Source organism: Sebastes fasciatus, chromosome 12 (assembly GCF_043250625.1).
Source record: "Sebastes fasciatus isolate fSebFas1 chromosome 12, fSebFas1.pri, whole genome shotgun sequence".
In the NCBI taxonomy this organism is placed as follows: domain Eukaryota; kingdom Metazoa; phylum Chordata; class Actinopteri; order Perciformes; family Sebastidae; genus Sebastes; species Sebastes fasciatus.
In genome coordinates, this window is record NC_133806.1 from 21,243,235 (window position 1) to 21,263,061 (window position 19,827).

At 42.6% G+C, this 19,827-nt stretch overlaps 1 protein-coding gene and 1 long non-coding RNA gene across 3 annotated transcripts; one reads left to right on the forward strand and one right to left on the reverse strand.

The window, feature by feature from the left end:
- Positions 1-9,816: 9,816 nt before the first annotated feature.
- On the reverse strand, positions 9,817-16,487 carry LOC141779336 (uncharacterized). Of its 2 annotated transcripts, none has more exons than XM_074654118.1 (11): positions 16,364-16,487; positions 16,130-16,255; positions 15,170-15,649; positions 14,750-15,042; positions 13,540-13,597; positions 13,064-13,158; positions 12,133-12,174; positions 11,704-11,919; positions 11,438-11,615; positions 11,138-11,317; positions 9,817-11,047 (listed from the first exon to the last, which is right to left on the reverse strand). In XM_074654118.1, the coding sequence occupies exons 1-11, from the start codon at positions 16,428-16,430 to the stop codon at positions 10,956-10,958; spliced, it is 1,827 nt and encodes a 608-aa protein (XP_074510219.1). In that variant the 5' UTR covers positions 16,431-16,487; the 3' UTR covers positions 9,817-10,955. The 2 variants fall into 2 exon arrangements, with proteins under 2 accessions (XP_074510219.1, XP_074510218.1); XM_074654117.1 differs by having other exon boundaries at positions 14,726-15,042.
- Positions 13,536-14,423, forward strand: LOC141779338 (uncharacterized). Its single transcript, XR_012596265.1, has 2 exons — positions 13,536-13,655; positions 14,274-14,423. It is a non-coding gene; the product is annotated as an uncharacterized LOC141779338 (long non-coding RNA).
- Positions 16,488-19,827: the final 3,340 nt, after the last annotated feature.

Here is a 19,827-nt window from a genome sequence, read left to right on the forward strand (position 1 = left end):
TCAGTAGGTGCACATTTTCCAACATATGAGATGTAACAATTACTGTGCTATATATTGAAATCCCTGATCCCACTCCATAATAACATAAAGAAACCAGTACTCACCCATTAGAAGGTCATCCTACAGGTCTTGTGCTCCGCAAAGTCATCAACAAACACTGCCATGTCCTTGTTTATTGGAATGTCGTGGTCGTTAGCGACGCAGCGTACTTGACACGTCAGCTGAGCTGAAGTTTTGTCAGACGCCCAGCTGTTTCTATTTATTCCTGAAATCTCCTCAATGGACCAGGAGCGGCTGACAGGTGAAGTTGTGGACATGGTGTAGGAAGGTAACTCTTGGGACCCTGACAGCTTCTGGGCCCGGTGCGCCGCACCGGTTGCACCGTCAATACTTACACCACTGCTGAGAAATATCTCAACGTAATATACAGCAGGCCTCCCAACACATTCTCATCCCAGCTCATCACATGCTGAGGTTTTGTCAGACCCCTCATCATCACTTTCTGCTTGTAATAAATATGCTTAATGTTGTAAATTAACCAAAAACACTTGCTCAGGATTAGGCAACTAAACCACTTAGTTGGGTTTAGGAAAAACAACATAGTTGGGCTTAAAATTACTACGTTTTTACAGTGCAAATATGACTTCACGTTGTGAACACAGGACACAAACAAACAGCTGACAAAGCGTCGGTGTTTGATGTCCTGGGGAATGAGAACGGGCTGGATATACCAGATGGATTGGCACAAATTTTGGTACAGACATTCACAGTTCCCAGACCATGTATCCTAAAGACTTTTGTGCTCCCCGACTTTTCATCTATAGCGACATCAGGTTAAAATTTCAATTTGTCCAATACTTTGGTTTATGACCAAAAACTAATGACATTCCCATCAGCATCAGCTACACTTTTAATGCTAATTCACAAAAGTTAGCATGCAACACACTAAATTAAGATGGTGAACATACATGGTAAACCCACTTAACATCAGCACGTTAGCATTGTCAAAGTGAGTTATATTACATATTACATATTGAAGCATTTAGCTCAAAGTGAGTTGGAGTGAAGGACATGTGAATTGTTGTTGAAAGAAAGTCACTTCAGTCTGAGTTCCCTCTGTTTTTGTCTCCAGATGAAATCAGACAAAGACGCAAAGGAAAATGTAGTTATGATGAAAGAGCTATAAGCTTTTCTGTTAAACAAAGTCTAAGAGGTGTTTACAAAAGAGAAGAGATCAGCTAAGATATTTCAGGGTGAGTGCCTTTTATTGAGTGTGCGATGAGGTTGAGGGAGGCAGTGGGGGTGGAAAGGTCACCTGGTTTATCAAACAAACACCTCACGGCCTTCACATATGTTTCCTTGAATTCAGCCCACGGCACCTTCAGAGGGCTCGGCAGTACACTCTGGTCTCGACAAGTTATCTTGCCTGTATACCTACACAACTCTGACACTGAAGCCCTGATCACAACACTCGTTCGGCACATCCCGCCGGCGTGAAATGACTTACACAGCAGTTCAGGAAGTAAATTCAGTTTAATTCCAGCTGTGTGGGAGAATGGTACATGACAACTGCTGCAGGAGTTATGATGGCATACAGGGTTAGATTAGAGGGGTTATCTATCCTCCTAATGAAGAGGGCTAAAAATACTATAATGTATGAGTGCAGGGTAGGTGCTCTGTGTAATGGCAGCAGACTGAGTGTATACGATGAGCCATATCTTTCTCTGTACGCAATTTTGAGATGCAGTCGTAATGTGTCGTAAAAGAGAGAAATGTGGGCCTGGACATACAGTACAGTAGAGACGACGACACGGACAAAATGCTGCTGTTGCTGTTGTGGTGTTTATGTTCTTTCCCGGAGGACAATCACTCACGATTCGTCTGTACAGGCAGTATGATTACTCGCATCACTCATCAGCCCAATGGAAACCTTGGGAAGCATTACGCTGCCTCCCCGAGCCCATCACATTCATGGCAGGGAAAACAGAGTGCAGACAATTTAAAGTGGGCTTCATGTTGTTTTTCTGCATTAGGACGGAATGATGATGCATGTTTGATTTATAAATGATCTAACAAGAGAAGAAGGCTCCTCTCAGCTGCTGCTGAGTGATTAAACCTTAATGAATTATTTTTAATACACTCGCATATCGTCTTGCATCGATCGAGCTGTGATACTTGTTGCACTCGCTGTCATTTTATGTTTTATATGTTGCTGCTGTTATGAGAGGATGTGTTTCACATCCCCTATCAGATTGCAATATCTCATACACGGCAGCAGTTCTGATACGAGCTGGTATACTTCATAACTTCTGAAAGGTCAGAGAAAAAAAGGAATATATACCGTATTAGATCTTGCCATTTTATTTCTCCATGTTGCCAGTATCTCATGCAGTATTAAATGGGAGAGGAACTACAAGAAAACACATGTTCTGAGGCTTTCGTAGGATTTCAAGTTGTTTGTTCTGCAGCTGTCAGAACTGAAGCACAGCAGAGGACTGGGCTTCTGCCAGCTGTCACATTGCATCGCTATGTAACAATCACAACCGAGCCACATATAGTGCATAAGTCTGACCTGTTCAGCCTTTAGGTGTGAGCTCGTCTTCTGAATCCTGGAGAGGTGAGGACTGTTATTAGTTTCTATGAACACATCAATTTCTATGCGATCATGTTATTTTGCCATCACACGTTCAAGATGTTATCGTTTCACCACAGCAATGACAAGGCATATCTTTGTCTGATTAATATTTCCTGTATGCTTGTGGCTGAATGAGCACGAAATAAAAAGGGAAAAGAGTCAGTCACTTTGGGAAAAAGACTGGAGCAGAGCAAAACAGCAGGCTTCCAGTCCTTAACAGCACGGAGAGATTATGCAGCCAGCAACCTGCTTAATTTCCGACCCCGTGATAAAGTCCAAATTTTGTCAGACATAATGGAATGTCTCTATGTGGCAAATGAAACATGGTTGTGTGCGGGCAGTGTCCACAGCCATTAACCGCCGTAGACAAACATCATGTTGTTGCACCTTTATTTTACATCCGTCAGCGAAAAAAACACTATTTCCTCTATGAAACATGATAGGCAGCGTGTATGTTTATGTGTTATTAATTTGTGGAGAAGTCACAGATGCCCTGCTGGGGTATTTGGTGCAGAACAGAAGGAGCCATGCCGTGGTCGGCAAATCTGCCTCACACCCAAAATATTTATACTCTCGTAGTAGTGAAACACAGATCAAAACTGAATATTTTAAAGCGCCTTCAAGCTGGAGAAATATGTAGCGTGTTTACATCATGGGTATTAATAATAACTAGAAAATTTCGCAAGAAATTTTGACCAGTGTGCCTGGTGCTGGGGGGGGGGGTCTGAGGACCACAGTGAGGTTATAAGAAGGGGGATGATAGGCCCAAAGAAATCACGCTTTCGCGCGATTTTTTCAGAGACCGCTACGCGAATCTCTTAGACAGGTCATAGCACACCATTCCCGGTCATTACGCACATTTTGATGTACTTTTTTTACAGGTGATTTCAAAGTGTTAAACCTTGCAAAGAAAATGCTCAATAGCTTCACTTGAGGCCAGGTAAGATATTATATTGAATATATTAATTATTCCATATCCTATATAAATATATATATCCTGGATCAAGGCTCACTAAGTAGATAACATAGTGTCCAAAACTTCATGGCTAAAAGTCTCACATTCTTCACAAATGCAAACATTTAAATTAAAGTTAATCTCACACATTCAAAAATGATCAATTTATCAAAGGCTGCATCGGAGTTAAATCACATAAAACAATCTGTTGTTGCAGCTGTCAGCCCTTTCTTTCTACATAGAGTTTGCCTTTCATAATGGCATTTTATTTCATTATAAATGTCATTTATGAATATTTTAGACAGAAAAAAGTTAAGAAACGTGTGGTAATTTTTAAATAATAGTAATAATCCACCATTAAAACCCTGTATTTTATTCATTCACTGAGTCACTCTATGTTCTGCAACACTGTCCTGCACATATTTCAGAATAAAAGCCTTATGGTAGCAAATGAAGGAATTCTGTCAACAGAAAAAAAAAAAGTGATGGCTTTTATTTTGAAATGAAAGCAGAAAGTGTTGATTTAAAGATAAATCTTTACATTTTTCATGTCCGTGACATATTCTACAGATATAAACATTTAAACTGTATTTATGTTGCTGATATGATGTCTATATACAGTCAAAAGAGCAAAGTCCCTGTCTGTTGCTGCTGTGAACAACGCGGCTCACGGTAAAAATGACAAGACCTCAAATCTCTAGAAGAGACGCAAACACACACACGCAGCTCTCCCTCCCTCACAGCGTAAAATAATATGAAACTGTTCTAGCCTAGATATTTATGTTCACAGCAACAGTAACAGGACATTTACATGTTTTCATAAAGTTCAGCCTTAAAATGCTAATCGGCTGAATTGTACAGCTAGCTAGCTAGCTAAATACACAGTTAACGTGAGACTCACCTCAAACAGAAGTCAGAGAGGCAGAAGGAGACGTGAAGACGGTATTTAAATGAAGGCCACAAAACAAAGAGCCAATGAGAGTTCTTTAATTTGAGAGGTGTCATCAGATTCGTCAGGTTGGTTGCTGGGGCCCCCCTGATCCCTAGCAACAGGTTACACATTGGTTCATGTGTAACCAATGTGGCATTAGTCTGCCCAATGAAAGTGAGTTTACATTTGAAATCAAAACAACATACATTTACATTAACACTGCTCTATGACTAAAGGAGACATCCCACGTGGTTAGCCACCTACTGGCGGGAAACATCGTCAGGTTGGTTGCTGGGGCCCCCCTGACCCCTAGCAACAGCTGACACATTGGTTCATAGTCTGCCCAATAAAAGTGAGTTTACATTTGAAATCAAAACAAAAAAAAAGTCGTAATATTACGAGAATAAAGTCATAACTTTAGGATAAAAAAGTCGTAATATTACAAGAATAAAGTCATAACTTTACGGAAAAAAAAGAAAATAACACGTAAATTACTACTCTATAATATTATGACTTTATTCTCATAATATTATGACTTTTTTTTCTCGTAAACTTCTTACTTTATTATAAGATAAGATAAGATGGACCTTTATTAATCCCCGGAGGGAAATTCAGGTGTCAAAGCAGCAACATCAGCAAACAGAGTGAATCACAGGAGAGGTAAAGGTATACACAAATTCTAAAGACAATAATAGAGATATAAAAGATACAGAGTGAATGGGTGAACATAGTGTGTACAGTCCGTCAATAAATAAATAAATGTAGTATGTACAATAAATAAATAAATAAATAAATGTAATATGTACATATGTGCAGTCAGCAATAAAGTGGTATATAGGATGTATAGTGTAAAGTGAGTGTAAAGTGCGCCAGATAGTGCATGTTTAAATTTCTTAAAAGTCCTAATAGTTGTCATATAGGGGTCAGCCTTGGTTGTGGAGCCTGATGGCTACCAGCATGAAGGACTGACCCAGGCGCTTTGTGTTGTGCCGAGGAGGGATGAGTCTGTGGCTGAAGGTGCTCCTCATCTTGAGGGGGTGGAAGGGGTTTTCCAGGATAGCGTCCAGCTTCCTCCTCATCCTGCCCTCTGCCACCACCTCCAGACCGTTCAGCTCAGATCCAACCACAGAGCCAGCCCTCCTCACCAGCCTGTTCAGTCTGTTGGCATCCCTTGTGTTCATGTTACCCCCCCAACATACCACAGCAAAAAAGAGAACACTGGCTACTACAGACTGGTAAAACATCTGCAGCAGCCTATTGCATACATTAAAAGACCTGAGCCTCCTCAGGAAGAACAGTTTGCTCTGTCCCTTCCTGTAGAGGGCCTCGGTGTTATCAGTCCAGTCAAGTCTACTGTTCATATGTACTCCCAGGAACTTGTAGGTGTCCACCACCTCCACCTCCTCCCCTCGGATGGTGATGGGAGTTGGGGGCCTCGTGCTCCGCCGGAAGTCCACCACCAGCTCCTTGGTCTTTCCAATGTTGAGCTGGAGGTGATTGTTATCACACCACCCTATGAAGTTCTCCACCAGGGCTCTGTACTCCTCCTCGTTGTCATCTGTGATGCAGCTGACGATGGAGGAGTCATCGGAGAACTTCTGTAGGTGGCATGTACCTGAGTTGAAGCGAAAGTCGGAGGTGTAGGTGGTGAACAGGAAGGGAGACAGCACAGTTCCTTGGGGGGCGCCGGTGTTGCTTACCAGCACATCTGACAGGCTGCCCTGCAGTCTGACATACTGTGGTCTGCTGGTGAGGTAGTCCGTAATCCAGGCCACCAGGCCATGATCTACCTGCATCACTGAGAGCTTCTCAGCTAGCCGGAGTGGCAGGATGGTGTTGAAGGCACTGGAGAAGTCAAAGAACAATATTCTTACAGAGCTGTGCGGCCTCTCCAGGTGAGTGTAGGCTCTGTGGAGCATGTAGGTGATGGCATCATCCACACCGATGTTTTCCTGGTATGCAAACTGCAGGGGGTCCTGGAAGTCGCTCACAAGGGGCTTGAGGTGCTGCAGAACCAGTCTCTCAAAGATCTTCATGACGTGTGACGTCAGAGCAACTGGCCTGTAGTCATTGGGGGTGCTGGGGTGTCCCTTCTTGGCCACCGGGACGATGCAGGAGGTCTTCCAGAGCTGGGGAACCTTCTTCAGCCTCAGGGAGAGGCTGAAGAATTATCCTAATTATCCTAATCCTATCCTATCCTAATTATCCTAATGTTATGACTTTTTAATCTCATAATATTATGATATTATTCTCGAAATCTCAGATTTATTTTTTTTCCCTCAATGTGGCCCTAATACTCCGTAATAGGCCTTAATAATCTAGGTGTAGCCTATGAACTGGCAACTGAGTTTATAGAGCAAATATTAAACTCTCTTCCTGCAAATAAATGTTGGTTATTTAGTCTAGGAGTGAGAATAAAATGGCAACGATGCAAACAAAGTTTCTTGTTTTGTTTTAAACGCACAGCTGCCTGATATTGTCAGAATAACTATTTTAATGGAGAAATGGTCAAAAGAAGTACCAAGTAAAATACAAATTTTGCATTTAGGCTTATTGTGTTATGATCAGTTTGTATTGTGACACCCTGCCTATGGTTGTGGAAACTGGTAAGAGGATGACAGGAAGTGTGATTTGGATGAGGCAGAGAATGAACTGCATTTTATATTCTATTATACCATTCATGAGCTTTTCCTGAAAATCTCATCCCAGTCTGTTTGACATGACAGATGAATGTAGATTACAGTACATGTTTACATTTTTTGGAAAATTCTTTTTTATTCCTTTTTTCCAAACATATCATAACAAACATAACAAAACATAACGCCGGTGCCATAATACAAAAAAAAATTATATCTTACATTTAACATTTAATATGTACACACACACATACACATCGCCTCCCACTCCCACACAGAGACAGGTCCAGCCTTCTTCCCATCCCTAGAGGTAAAGTTACAGAAAAAATATCATACAATTAATATTTAAAATAATTTAATTAGTTAGTTAGAATTAAAAGTAATAAGTACTACAGCAGTATAATTCGTGATGGTAAGATAGAAACCTTGAATAAATTAATTAATTAAATAAATAAATAAATGTAGAGAAAAAAAGAAAACAGCACATAGAAAATAATAATTAATAACTGACCTACATCATGGCTCAGGCCTTGAGATGGACAGCTCATTTTGAAGGGTTGATATCCAATATTTTCTATTTGTTCAGTTGTAATGAATATTATGTGTGTTTCTGCAACTATGTTCACTTTTTATTAAAAATAAATAAATACAAAAATCAACTTTTATGAATTTTAACCATCAGAGTATGTTTTTATTTAATTTATTTATTAGTTTATTTGACAGGGACAATACATAGGCATTGTTACACTTAATTAAAGTGCAACCGATGCAACGTATATATAGGACTTCTAGCCATAGCTAATTTGCAGACCTTGTCCCTGGTTAGGCTATTAAGAAAAAGAAAATAAATTTAAAAAAATAAGGAATAGCACATCATACATAAAATCGCATAATACAACATCGTACATTACAAACAATTTACATATGTATGTTCCCAATCAATAATCAGTGATCACAGGTTTGGTTTAGTTTCAGCCAGTATTTCACATATATTTCATTTAAATGTAATACATATAAACAGATACACAAAATGACATATAGTCGTTATGATTTTAATCCGTAACAGGTTTGTTTTTGTATGTGTTTCATCACTAAATGTCGTTGCTGAAACATTTCAATAACCTTTGCACTTGAAGAAGTTCACCTTCAGAGAAAAAGGCTTCGGGCCTGGATGTAGGATCTCCTACTTGTTTTATGTCTTTTCTCCAATCATCGTCTATATTTTTATATTTATCCTTTGAGAAAGGAAATATCAATGTGCCACCACATTTTGTCATAATAGTTATCATTCCTTAAGGAAAATATTTTTGCACAAGAAATGGTTAGATGATTTTTAATTGTGTGTAATCGATTTCTAATCCATGTGAGTTTTTTGAGTCTGTGTGATCTTACATTTTAGTTTTTATACATTTTTATTTGACATTTTTTTTATTGTTTAACAGATTGTTTTTCCTCCTATTGTTATTCACAAATCTTCTGAATCTCATGGCAGATTGCGAGCAATATTTCACTTTGACGGAACATGTCCGCGTACCGGCCCAGACCAAAATCAGTGTACATATCTGTGCTGAGTCACGACTGAATGGAAAAAATGCTACCCAACACCGCGGTACTTCAGCTGTCATGAAAATCAATCTGTAAATGACCATGTAAACTTTGACTTCATACAAGAAAACAAAACAAAAAAAAACTTATTAATAATGGAAATGAAGTTGTTGGGTCCAGCTGTTCACCTATTCCAGAAACATTAACATCTGCAGTGCATGCTTCTGCATCAGAGTGCAAGAACTCAGTGTCATATTTTCTTTTCCAAGGTGATATAATTTATGTAAAAATGTTGCTCTATCTGCTATAAAATGGCAGCGATAATTGTTTTATGAATCGTTTCATGTTATGGATTGTTTTATCCGTGGCCATACTGAATCGTGCGACAGATCCCTAACGATGTATGCAAGAAAAGCACTACCATGTTTAAAATAAAGGCCTACTGCACTGTTTTTAAGACAAACGTGAACCAGATTTTTGTTTCTCTTGTCGAACTAATCATAAATATAATCTATAAAATGTTATATGAAATATTACACTCTCCTAGCTCCTTCACAGCTTTCCGCAGGTTTGACCGCGTCATCCCGTCAGCACCACGGAACAGTTGGACTACTGCTTTGCTGACAAATCCCCGGCATCCGACCTCCACGGGATAAACCCTTGCTTTCCAGCCAGCCTCTTGGTGTTCCGCCGCCAGCTTTGAGTACTTTAGATGTTTCCTTTCATGGGCTGCTGTTATGCCCTCTTCTATTACAGTATATTGAAAACCAGTCCTTCATTTGTTATTTATTCTACTGTACCTATTATTCTACTGTTAACAAGCTTTTTATCATTCTTTGTGGCTTCAGGCCTCTCAATAATTTTCCAGCAGTTATTTTTTGTAAAGACGTGATTGTAAAATAGTCTTTCTGGGTCCCATTTATCACATGACCTGTAGTTCAAACATCAAAGTCACTGCACATCCATCCAAATACTGAATGTTGTGAGCTAGTCCCGCTGATCTTAACTGCAATTTATCATGAACACATGGACAATCTCATGCAATCCAGTACAGCAACCCTTTCTTCAAAAACATTAAGATGTAATAGTACAAATAAATCATTGTGTCAAGAAGTTGTTATGAGGAATGAGGCATTATTTATTTATCAAGCCTTCTTTCTGTGAGGTGACAGTGATCACCACTGCACCTCCACCCTGTAGACATTTTGAATTCACTTCAAGTCATTTTTATTTGTAGCCCCATGTATAAAATAAAACCCCATTATTACACGGCTACGGTCTGTTATTTCTTCATAGCAGACCTTTGCTATGGACGCAGTTCTGATGTCGGACTGTGGAGGACCATTTTTGTCTCAAATTAGTGATTTCTTAAGTAAGTAGCCATGTAATAAGCGGGATAATGTACAGCTAGCGGGACAACAATGACCGGCTCGCTGTACATTATCCCGTGCACTCTCAACCCAGCTCCAGCTCTCTAAGAAAACGAGGAAAAACTCGGTAAGAAACCTCGGAAAAGGCAATTCAAAGAGAGATCCCCTCTCCACGGACAGCTGGGTGTTTGAAGCATGAACGTAGGCCTATAATCACTATGGCTTGTCGCGGTAGTCCGTGTTACCAGTGTTACACGGTGGTCGGGCACATTACATTACATACCCGCCACCCACACCTGCAGCGGCAGGTTGTCAATAGATAGTCGGACGACCGATGCATCTGCTCCATACAGAGTAGCAGGAGTCAGATTTCACACACACGGGACGGGAGAGAGTTGAAAGACCGAGAGATGGCAGAGGAAAGCAAACACGGTTTAAATTTCAGATTTATACCCAATGCTAAGAGGAGGACGGAGCGGTCACAGCTGGTGTGCGCGGCGGAGCGGCGCCGGGTACACCCCAGCGGCTCCGCAGCAAAAGTTCTACCGGAGAGGCTAGTCACTCAGCCACCTGAAGGTAAAGATCAAAGTAAGCGGCTACACATGATGACCGTCATCTTTTCCTGTAAAATCTCTGGTGTAATCGGTAACACCCATGTTGTCACAAGAAATTTTCCTCCCCGTCACAGCCCTACTAGAGATTGACGCCACCAGCCTCTCGGTCTGATTTCTACTGCTTCAAGAGAGAGTGCAATGGGAGCCACATATGGGGACTACAGCAGCGTTAACCCTGGACGAGGTTCTTCCGTGGTCTTCAGGGATCCATCCGTGGTCCGAGAGGTCCAGTCTGTATCACATCAGACTGGATCCCTCAGGACCACAGCTCACACGAGCCAGGGGTGGTGCTTAAGAGTCTCCAGGGTGGGTCGGGCCTCTGGGCTCTTGTCCATACAGCGTGCTATAAAATCTTGGCAATCTGGACAGACCAACAGGAATCATGTTTAAATACAAATGCTGTACTCTTTGTGTGTTTATGTGTGTGCTTGTATTCTACTGCATGTCTTACTGTAGGAAAGAGTGTCACGGATGTCAGGGACTGCATTGATGATGTCACGGGGGGTATGGAAGGGGGTCACCCCATCATGCAGCATCTCAAACAGCACCGCACCGAGCTGCCACACAGTGGTAGCTTCAGGCGTGGACCACCCACGCCGGATATACTCAGGAGTAGTGTATAACAGGGTACCTACAATACATACAGCCACACAGAGACAAAGGTTAATGGATGAGGGACGGGAGTACAGGACAGAGACGGCAAAGATGCTGGGTTGTTTCAGAGAACAGGACCATAAGAACGACAGCCTACCTTCATTTTCAGTGTACCTCTCCTCTGTCAGAAATTCGCCAGAGCCAAAGTCAATGATCCAGACACGTGGGACATCAGAACCGGTTTCGATGAGGATGTTTTCCATCTTGATGTCCCTGTGGAAAACTTCTCTGGAGTGGACCTCTTGGAGACCTTCCACCAGTTGTTTTGTTATGATCTGGGGGAGAAAGAAAGAGACATGAAGACTGTGTGACACGGTTGGCGTGGACACACATACAGAAACACACATGTCATCAACTGCTTACCCGGCCCATGTCCTCCTGTATTGATAACTGTATGGACACCAAATAGTCATAGAGATCCATGCAGGGGACGGGTCTCTCTAGGACGAGAATCAGCTCATTGTCCAGATTGTACCAGTCCAGCAGGCCCACCACGGCACTGGTTCCTGCTCCTGCTGGATTGAGGTACAGCAGCAGCGCCACCTCTGTAGGGAGATCTGTAACTTCCCCATCCAAATCCTAAAGATATGGAGTGAAAGAGAAAGCAAATAATGAAACCTTAATATACACATGTATACAAAAGTTAACAGTATTTTAACTGTTAGATTGTATGAGGTACAAGAGGAACATGTTCCCTTTGTACTCAGAATAAAAATAACTAAAAATAAATGTTACTCAAATGATTTAAATAATGTAGAGTGTTGGTATTAGGATGAAAAACAAATCTCTTACCACTTTTGTGTAAAGAAACTCGCGGATACGCTTTATGGCCACCTACGGGACAGAAACAGACATTTGGTCAGCTTATACTACATGAGGCTGTTCTCATACGCCCTTCGTAGCTATACCTACGAAAAGTAATGCACTGTCATTCGTATATATATCCCACAAAATCAATTTGTATGTAATCCACGTAATTGTGAACCACGAAGTATAAAGAGCGACAACTGCCGCGCAGGGAGGGAACGGGGTCTATGGGTGGGTCAAAAATTACCGGAATTTCCCCAATAGGCCGGTGTTCGTACCCCACGTGAAACCTGAAGTCAACGTTGATTTGTCATGTAACTTCGCTACTTAAGTTACGCCACTTCCGGAATTATTTTAACCCAAACCGTGTTGTCTAAACCTAACTAAGTAGTTGTGTTGTCTAAACCTAACTAAGTAGTTGTGTTGCCTAAACCTAACTAAGTATTTGTTTTGTCTAAACCTAACTAAGTAGTTGTGTTATCTAAACCTAACTAAGTAGTTTTGTTGCCTAAACCTAACTAAGTAGTTTTGGTGCCTAAACCTAACTAAGTCGATCTTTACCTAAACATAACTAAGTAGTTTTTCTCATGTAACTTCTGTACTTAAATTAAGCCTCTCCCGGTGTTATTTTAACCCAAACAAATTCCAATACCTAACTAAAAAGTTTTGTTGCCTAAACCTACCCAAGTCGATCTTTTCCTAAATCTAACTTTTATTTTGAAAAGACTGGAGCAGAAATTGACACATGCGTCACGTGTTGCTGGACATTCGTAGGAAAGCGCAATGAAAAGTAGGAATAACTTTTTGTAAAATACAGTATCATATGAACCGTTGTATGAGGATACGTTGACTACATACAGAGCGGATACATAAATCATGGATTCTGTGTGTGTGTGTGTGTGTGTGTGTAACTTACAGGCAGATGGTCGTCCTTGCGGTGGCCAGCAAAGACTGCTCCGAAGCTTCCTTGACCCAGCATTCCCTCTTCCTCATATTTCGCCTCAAAGTCAGCTGCAGAAACAAAACACAAACACTTTGACTGTACTTGTTCAGAACTTTCTTTCCACTTCTAAACTAACCCCTAATACTACAGTAACAATTACTAATTTAAAATCAAATCCTATTACCAATATGAATTGAAAAGCCAAGACTGAAACTTAGAGGAACGATATGACCTTTTGAGCCAGCAGACGGTTAAGCTTAGCTTAGCATCAAGACTGTGAACAGTCTGATTCTGTCCAAAGGTAACAAGATCTGCCTATCAACATCCACTAGACATTATACAACAGTCTTCCCAGGCTAGTAGTACGCCCCATGAAGAATAAACTAAACTGAATTTACTGATGGAACTCACACTTCATCAATGTTTCACGTATTTCTATCTCTACTCACCTCTGTTGTGAAACAGAGTGGCTTCTGGGAAGGTGGTGTCAGAGTCGCTACTGGTGGCCTTAGGGGTGGCCTCAGGGATGGTCTCAGCGGTGGCCTTAGGGGTGGCCTCAGGGATGGTCTTAGGGATGGATGGAAAAAAGCGATTAAAAAGAAAAGGAAATGGGCACGAGAGGTAGTGCAGGGGTGCCTGGTACCAGGGGTAGCTGGTGCCCGCACTGGGATTGAGGGACGTTCTTCTCCTCTTCCCATAGTCTCCCGTGTCCTCACACTTCCTCTTCCTGCTCTTCTTCTCCTCAGAGTCAGTGCTGGCGGGTATCCATGACACAGCATCCTCAGCGGAGTCTAAGATATCTAAACACATTATACATGTTAGAAAATAAGTGCTGAAACAGTCTTCCTAGGCTAGTAGTATTCCTCACGAAGAGTAAACTCAACTGAATTTACTAATAGAACTCACACTTCATCAATGTTTCACATATTTCTATCTCTACTCACCTCTGCTGTTTTGTGTGGAGGAGGTGTCAAATTCATCACTGGAGGTGGTCTCAGGGATGGTCTCAGGGGTGGACTCAGTGGTGGTATCATTGGTGCCCTGGTAGCTGGTGTCCGTACCGGAACTGAGGGGCGTTTTTCTCCTCTTCCCGTATTCTCCTTTGTCCTCAGACTTCCTCTTCCTGCCCTTCTTCTCCTCAGAGTTGGTGCTGATGAAGGTATCAGATCCGGACCTGAAGGAGGTTTCAGGGGTGGCCTCAGGGATGGCGTCAGGGATGGTCTCAGGGATGGCCTCAGGGATGGTCTCAGGGATGGCCTTAGGGATGGTCTCAGGGATGGCCTTAGGGATGGTCTCAGGGATGGTCTCAGGGATGGTCTCAGGGATGGCCTTAGGGATGGTCTCAGATATGGTCTCAGGGATGGATGGAAAAAAGAGATTAAAAAGAGAAGGAAATGGGTTCGAGAGGTAGCGCAGGGGTGCCTGGTACCAGGGGTAGCTGGTGCCCGCACTGGGATTGAGGGACGTTCTTCTCCTGTTCCCGTAGTCTCCTGTGTCCTCACACTTCCTCTTCCTGCCCTTCTTCTCCTCAGAGTTGGTGCTGATGAAGGTATCAGATCCGGACCTGAAGGAGGTTTCAGGGGTGGCCTCAGGGATGGCGTCAGGGATGGCATCAGGGATGGTCTCAGGGATGGCCTCAGGGATGGTCTCAGCGGTGGCCTCAGGGATGGTCTCAGCGGTGGCCTCAGGGATGGTCTCAGGGATGGCCTTAGGGATGGTCTCAGGGATGGATGGAAAAAAGAGATTAAAAAGAGAAGGAAATGGGTTCGAGAGGTAGCGCAGGGGTGCCTGGTACCAGGGGTAGCTGGTGCCCGCACTGGGATTGAGGGATGTTCTTCTCCTGTTCCCGTAGTCTCCTGTGTCCTCAGACTTCCTCTTCCTGCTCTTCTTCTCCTCAGAGTCAGTGCTGGCGGGTATCCATGACACAGTATCCTCATCAGAGTCAAAGATTTCTAAACACATTATACATGTTAGAAAATAAGCGCTGAAACAGCCTTCCTCATGAAGAGTAAACTCAACTGAATTTACTGATAGAACTCACACTTCATCAATGTTTCACATATTTCTATCTCTACTCACCTCTGCTGTTTTGTGTGGAGGAGGTGTCAAATTCATCACTGGAGGTGGTCTCAGGGATGGTCTCAGGGGTGGACTCAGTGGTGGTATCATTGGTGCCCTGGTAGCTGGTGTCCGTACCGGAACTGAGGGGCGTTTTTCTCCTCTTCCCGTATTCTCCTGTGTCCTCAGACTTCCTCTTCCTGCCCTTCTTCTCCTCAGAGTTGGTGCTGATGAGGGTATCAGATCCAGACCTGAAGGAGGTTTCAGGGGTGGCCTCATGGATGGCGTCAGGGATGGTCTCAGGGATGGCCTCAGGGGTAGTCTCAGTGGTGGCCTGGTAGCTGGTGCCCTCATTGGGACTCATGAACGTTCTTTTCCTCTTCCCGTATGCTTCCGTGTCCTCGAACCTCCTCTTCCTGCCCTTCTTCTCCTCAGATTTGGAGCTAATGCTGGCGCAGGCGGGTGTCGATGTCCCAGCATCCTCAGCGGAGTTAAAGTTTCCTAAACACATGTTAGAAACTTAGTGCTGAAAACATGTGAAAAGACTGAACTATATAGTACTGAATTGTGGATTTAGACTGCTTTTCACCACTGGAGCCATCCTTAGCATAACCCTTTCCCTAACACTATATAAAAACTAGAGTGGTTCGGCCAGACTTATAACACTTAACACTCATTTTTTCATGATTTTTAAACCAAATTTTTTTATACTTGGTGATATTTTTAAGGCAGATGTTATTAGCACCCAGGTGTATATAGCATGGCAGAGACAAGCCGGACCGACCCAGTCACACTATATACTGTATGTGTATACAGTATGTACTGTTTGTATATTTTTCCTAAACCTGAGCAAGTAGTTTTGTTGCCTAAACCCAACTAAGTCAATCTTTTCCTAAATCTAACCAAGTAGTTGTGTTGCTATTTTTACGTTACCCGGACTTTAAAAAAATAGCCCCTGAGGTTCTTTCTATATCATCTAACCTTGACTTGTCCTGCTAGTCTTGATGGCTCTTTCATGGCTCTCGTCAGACTTTCTCTTGGTGGCCCTCTGGTTTCCACCTGACCTGTTGTCCAGCATGTCCTGGATGGGATCTACTGTCTGACAGACTTAAGGAAGAAGCAGCGTTAGTAATCATTAGCCCAGCAGCTAAATCATATGGATATTAAAGTAAGAGAGACTGCAGTTCTCGTCAGGATTTTGGTATCACTACTTACCCAGATTTCTACTGGAGGACGGACGCTCAGGAGTCCTTACTAATCTTGTTCTTAAATTGTAAGGCATGGCTCTCAAACAGTAATGGTTCACCGTTGAAATGTCCTGGATGGAATCTACTGTCTGACAGACTTAAGGAAGAAGCAGCGTTAGTAATCATTAGCCCAGCAGCTAAATCATATGGATATTAAAGTAAGAGAGACTGCAGTTCTCGTCAGGATTTTGGTATCACTACTTACCCAGATTTCTACTGGAGGACGGACGCTCAGGAATCCTTACTAATCTTGTTCTTAAATTGTAAGTCATGGCTCTCAAACAGTAATGGTTCACCGTTGAAATGTCCTGGATGGGATCTACTGTCTGACAGACTTAAGGAAGAAGCAGCGTTAGTAATCATTAGCCCAGCAGCTAAATCATATGGATATTAAAGTAAGAGAGACTGCAGTTCTCGTCAGGATTTTGGTATCACTACTTACCCAGATTTCTACTGGAGGACGAACGCTCAGGAGTCCTTACTAATCTTGTTCTTAAATTGTAAGGCATGGCTCTCAAACGGTAATGGTTCACCGCTGAAATGTCCTGGATGGGATCTACTGTCTGACAGACTTAAGGAAGAAGCAGCGTTAGTAATCATTCGCCCAGCAGCTAAATCATATGGATATTAAAGTAAGAGAGACTGCAGTTCTCGTCAGGATTTTGGTATCACTACTTACCCAGATTTCTACTGGAGGACGAACGCTCAGGAGTCCTTACTAATCTTGTTCTTAAATTGTAAGGCATGGCTCTCAAACAGTAATGGTTCACCGTTGAAATGTCCTGGATGGGATCTACTGTCTGACAGACTTAAGGAAGAAGCAGCGTTAGTAATCATTAGCCCAGCAGCTAAATCATATGGATATTAAAGTAAGAGAGACTGCAGTTCTCGTCAGGATTTTGGTATCACTACTTACCCAGATTTCTACTGGAGGACGGACGCTCAGGAGTCCTTACTAATCTTGTTCTTAACTTGTAAGGCATGGCTCTCAAACAGTAATGGTTCACCGTTGAAATGTCGAAGATTCGAAGTTCACCGTTGAAATGTCGAAGACTCGAAGTTCACAGTTGAAATGAGATTGATGAGAGATTCTGGTTGGTATCAGGAGTTTTCTCCGGAATGTTGGCCTCACAATTCCTTTAATACCTCACAATTCCTTTAATACCTCACAATTCCTTTATGACATCACAACTGCTTCATGACCTCACAACTCCTTTATGACATCACAACTGCTTCATGACATCACAACTTCCTCATGACCTCACAACATTCTACTGTTGTACAGTTCTACTCTTAGAATGCATGATGTCAAGTCAAATCTAAACCAATAAATGTATTTAAAGGTCCCATATTGTAAAAAGTGAGATTTTCATGTCTTTTATATTATAAAGCAGGGTTAAGTGATAGATAAATACTGTTAAACTATCAAAACACTCAATATAAGGAGAAATGCACACAGCCCGTATTCAGAAATTGTGCGTTTGAAACAAGCCGTTAGGATTTCTGTCCATTTGTGATGTCACAAATATACAATATTTAGACCATTACATGGTTTTAAACATAAATATTCTAAATGTGTCCCAGTTTATTTCCTGTATCAGTGGATGTGAATAACATCAGCTGACAGGAAGTAAACATGGACCCAAACTGTTGCCTAGCAACGCAATTCCATTGCAATTCCGTTGAAATGCACAAAAACAGTGCGTTTCAGACAGAGGGTAAACACAGGTATATTCAGGCAGACAGTATGAGGAAAATATATATATTTTTTTAACATTACAGCATGTAAACATGTTCTAATAGAAACACAAAACACAAGTATGAACCTGAAAATGAGCATGATATGGGACCTTTAATCAAAAACAAATACTAAAACAACAGCTTCTCGCAGATTAGGATTCTTTTTCATAGCCAAATCCCATAATATGTGTACAAACATTATAACATTGTGATAGTGATTATACACTAATGAAAACATGGTTATGAATATTATTTATTATATATAATTTCTGCAAATAGATCATTAAATATTACGTCCATTAGCTACATACTTCTGCGATGTTATACCTGGTCCTAAAAAAAGAAATAGAATAAATTTCTTACTGTTTTTCTGGCATCTTATTGTTTATATTTCTTTTTATTTGTAAATTATATTATATATATAATATAATATATAATATTATATTATAAATGATCCATCCATCCATCTTCAACCGCTTATCCGGGATCGGGTCGCGGGGGCAACAGCTCCAGCAGGGGACCCCAAACTTCCCTTTCCCGGGCCACATTAACCAGCTCTGACTGGGGGATCCCGAGGCGTTCCCAGGCCAGAGTAGAGATATAATCTCTCCACCTAGTCCTGGGTCTTCCCCGTGGTCTCCTCCCAGCTGGTCGTGCCTGGAACACCTCCCAAGGGAGGCGCCCAGGAGGCATCCGTGCTAGATGCCCGAACCACCTCAACTGGCTCCTTTCGACGCAAAGGAGCAAGGACTCTACTCCGAGTCCCTCACGGATGACTGAGCTTCTTACCCTATCTCTAAGGGAGACGCCAGCCACCCTCCTGAGGAAACCCATTTCGGCCGCTTGCACCCGCGACCTCGTTCTTTCGGTCATGACCCAACCCTCATGACCATAGGTGAGAGTAGGAACGAAGATTGAACGGTAGATCGAGAGCTTTGCCTTCGGCTCAGCTCTCTTTTCGTCACAACGGTGCGGTAAAGCGAATGCAATACCGCCCCTGCTGCTCCGATTCTCCGACCAATCTCACGTTCCATCGTCCCCTCACTCGCGAACAAGACCCCGAGATACTTAAACTCCTTCACTTGGGGTAAGGACTCATTCCCTACCCGGAGTAGGCAAACCACCGGTTTCCTGCTGAGAACCATGGCCTCAGATTTAGAGGTGCTGATTCTCATCCCGACTGCGTCACACTCGGCTGCGAACCGATCCAGTGAGTGCTGGAGGTCGCAGACCGATGATGCCAACAGGACCACATCATCTGCAAAAAGCAGCGATGAGATCCTCAGCACACCGATCTGCAAACCCTCCTCCACCCGACTACGCCTCGATATCCTGTCCATGAATATCACGAACAGGATTGGTGACAAAGCGCAGCCCTGGCGGAGGCCAACCCCCACCGGAAACGAGTCCGACTTATTGCCGAGGATCCGAACACAGCTCTCGCTTTGGGCGTACAGGGATTGGATGGCCCTGAGAAGTGCCCCCCTCACCCCATACTCCCGCAGCACCCCCCACAGTATCTCCCGGGGGACCCGGTCATATGCCTTCTCCAAGTCCACAAAACACATGTAGACTGGATGGGCATACTCCCAGGCCCCCTCCAGGATCCTTGCGAGAGTAAAGAGCTGGTCCGTTGTTCCACGGCCAGGACGGAATCCGCATTGTTCCTCTTCGATCTGAGGTTCGACTATC

Bases quoted from the DNA above. Each gene is read 5' to 3' on its own strand.
- LOC141779336 (XM_074654117.1), bottom strand. From the start codon at position 16,430: ATGCCTTACAATTTAAGAACAAGATTAGTAAGGACTCCTGAGCGTCCG. The intron at 15,650-16,129 runs GTTAGATGATAT...ACATGTGTTTAG, and splicing joins GACTAGCAGGACAAGTCAAG to GAAACTTTAACTCCGCTGAG. The intron at 13,598-14,725 runs GCCATCCCTGAG...GCCACCCCTAAG, and splicing joins CCGCTGAGACCATCCCTGAG to GCCACCAGTAGCGACTCTGA.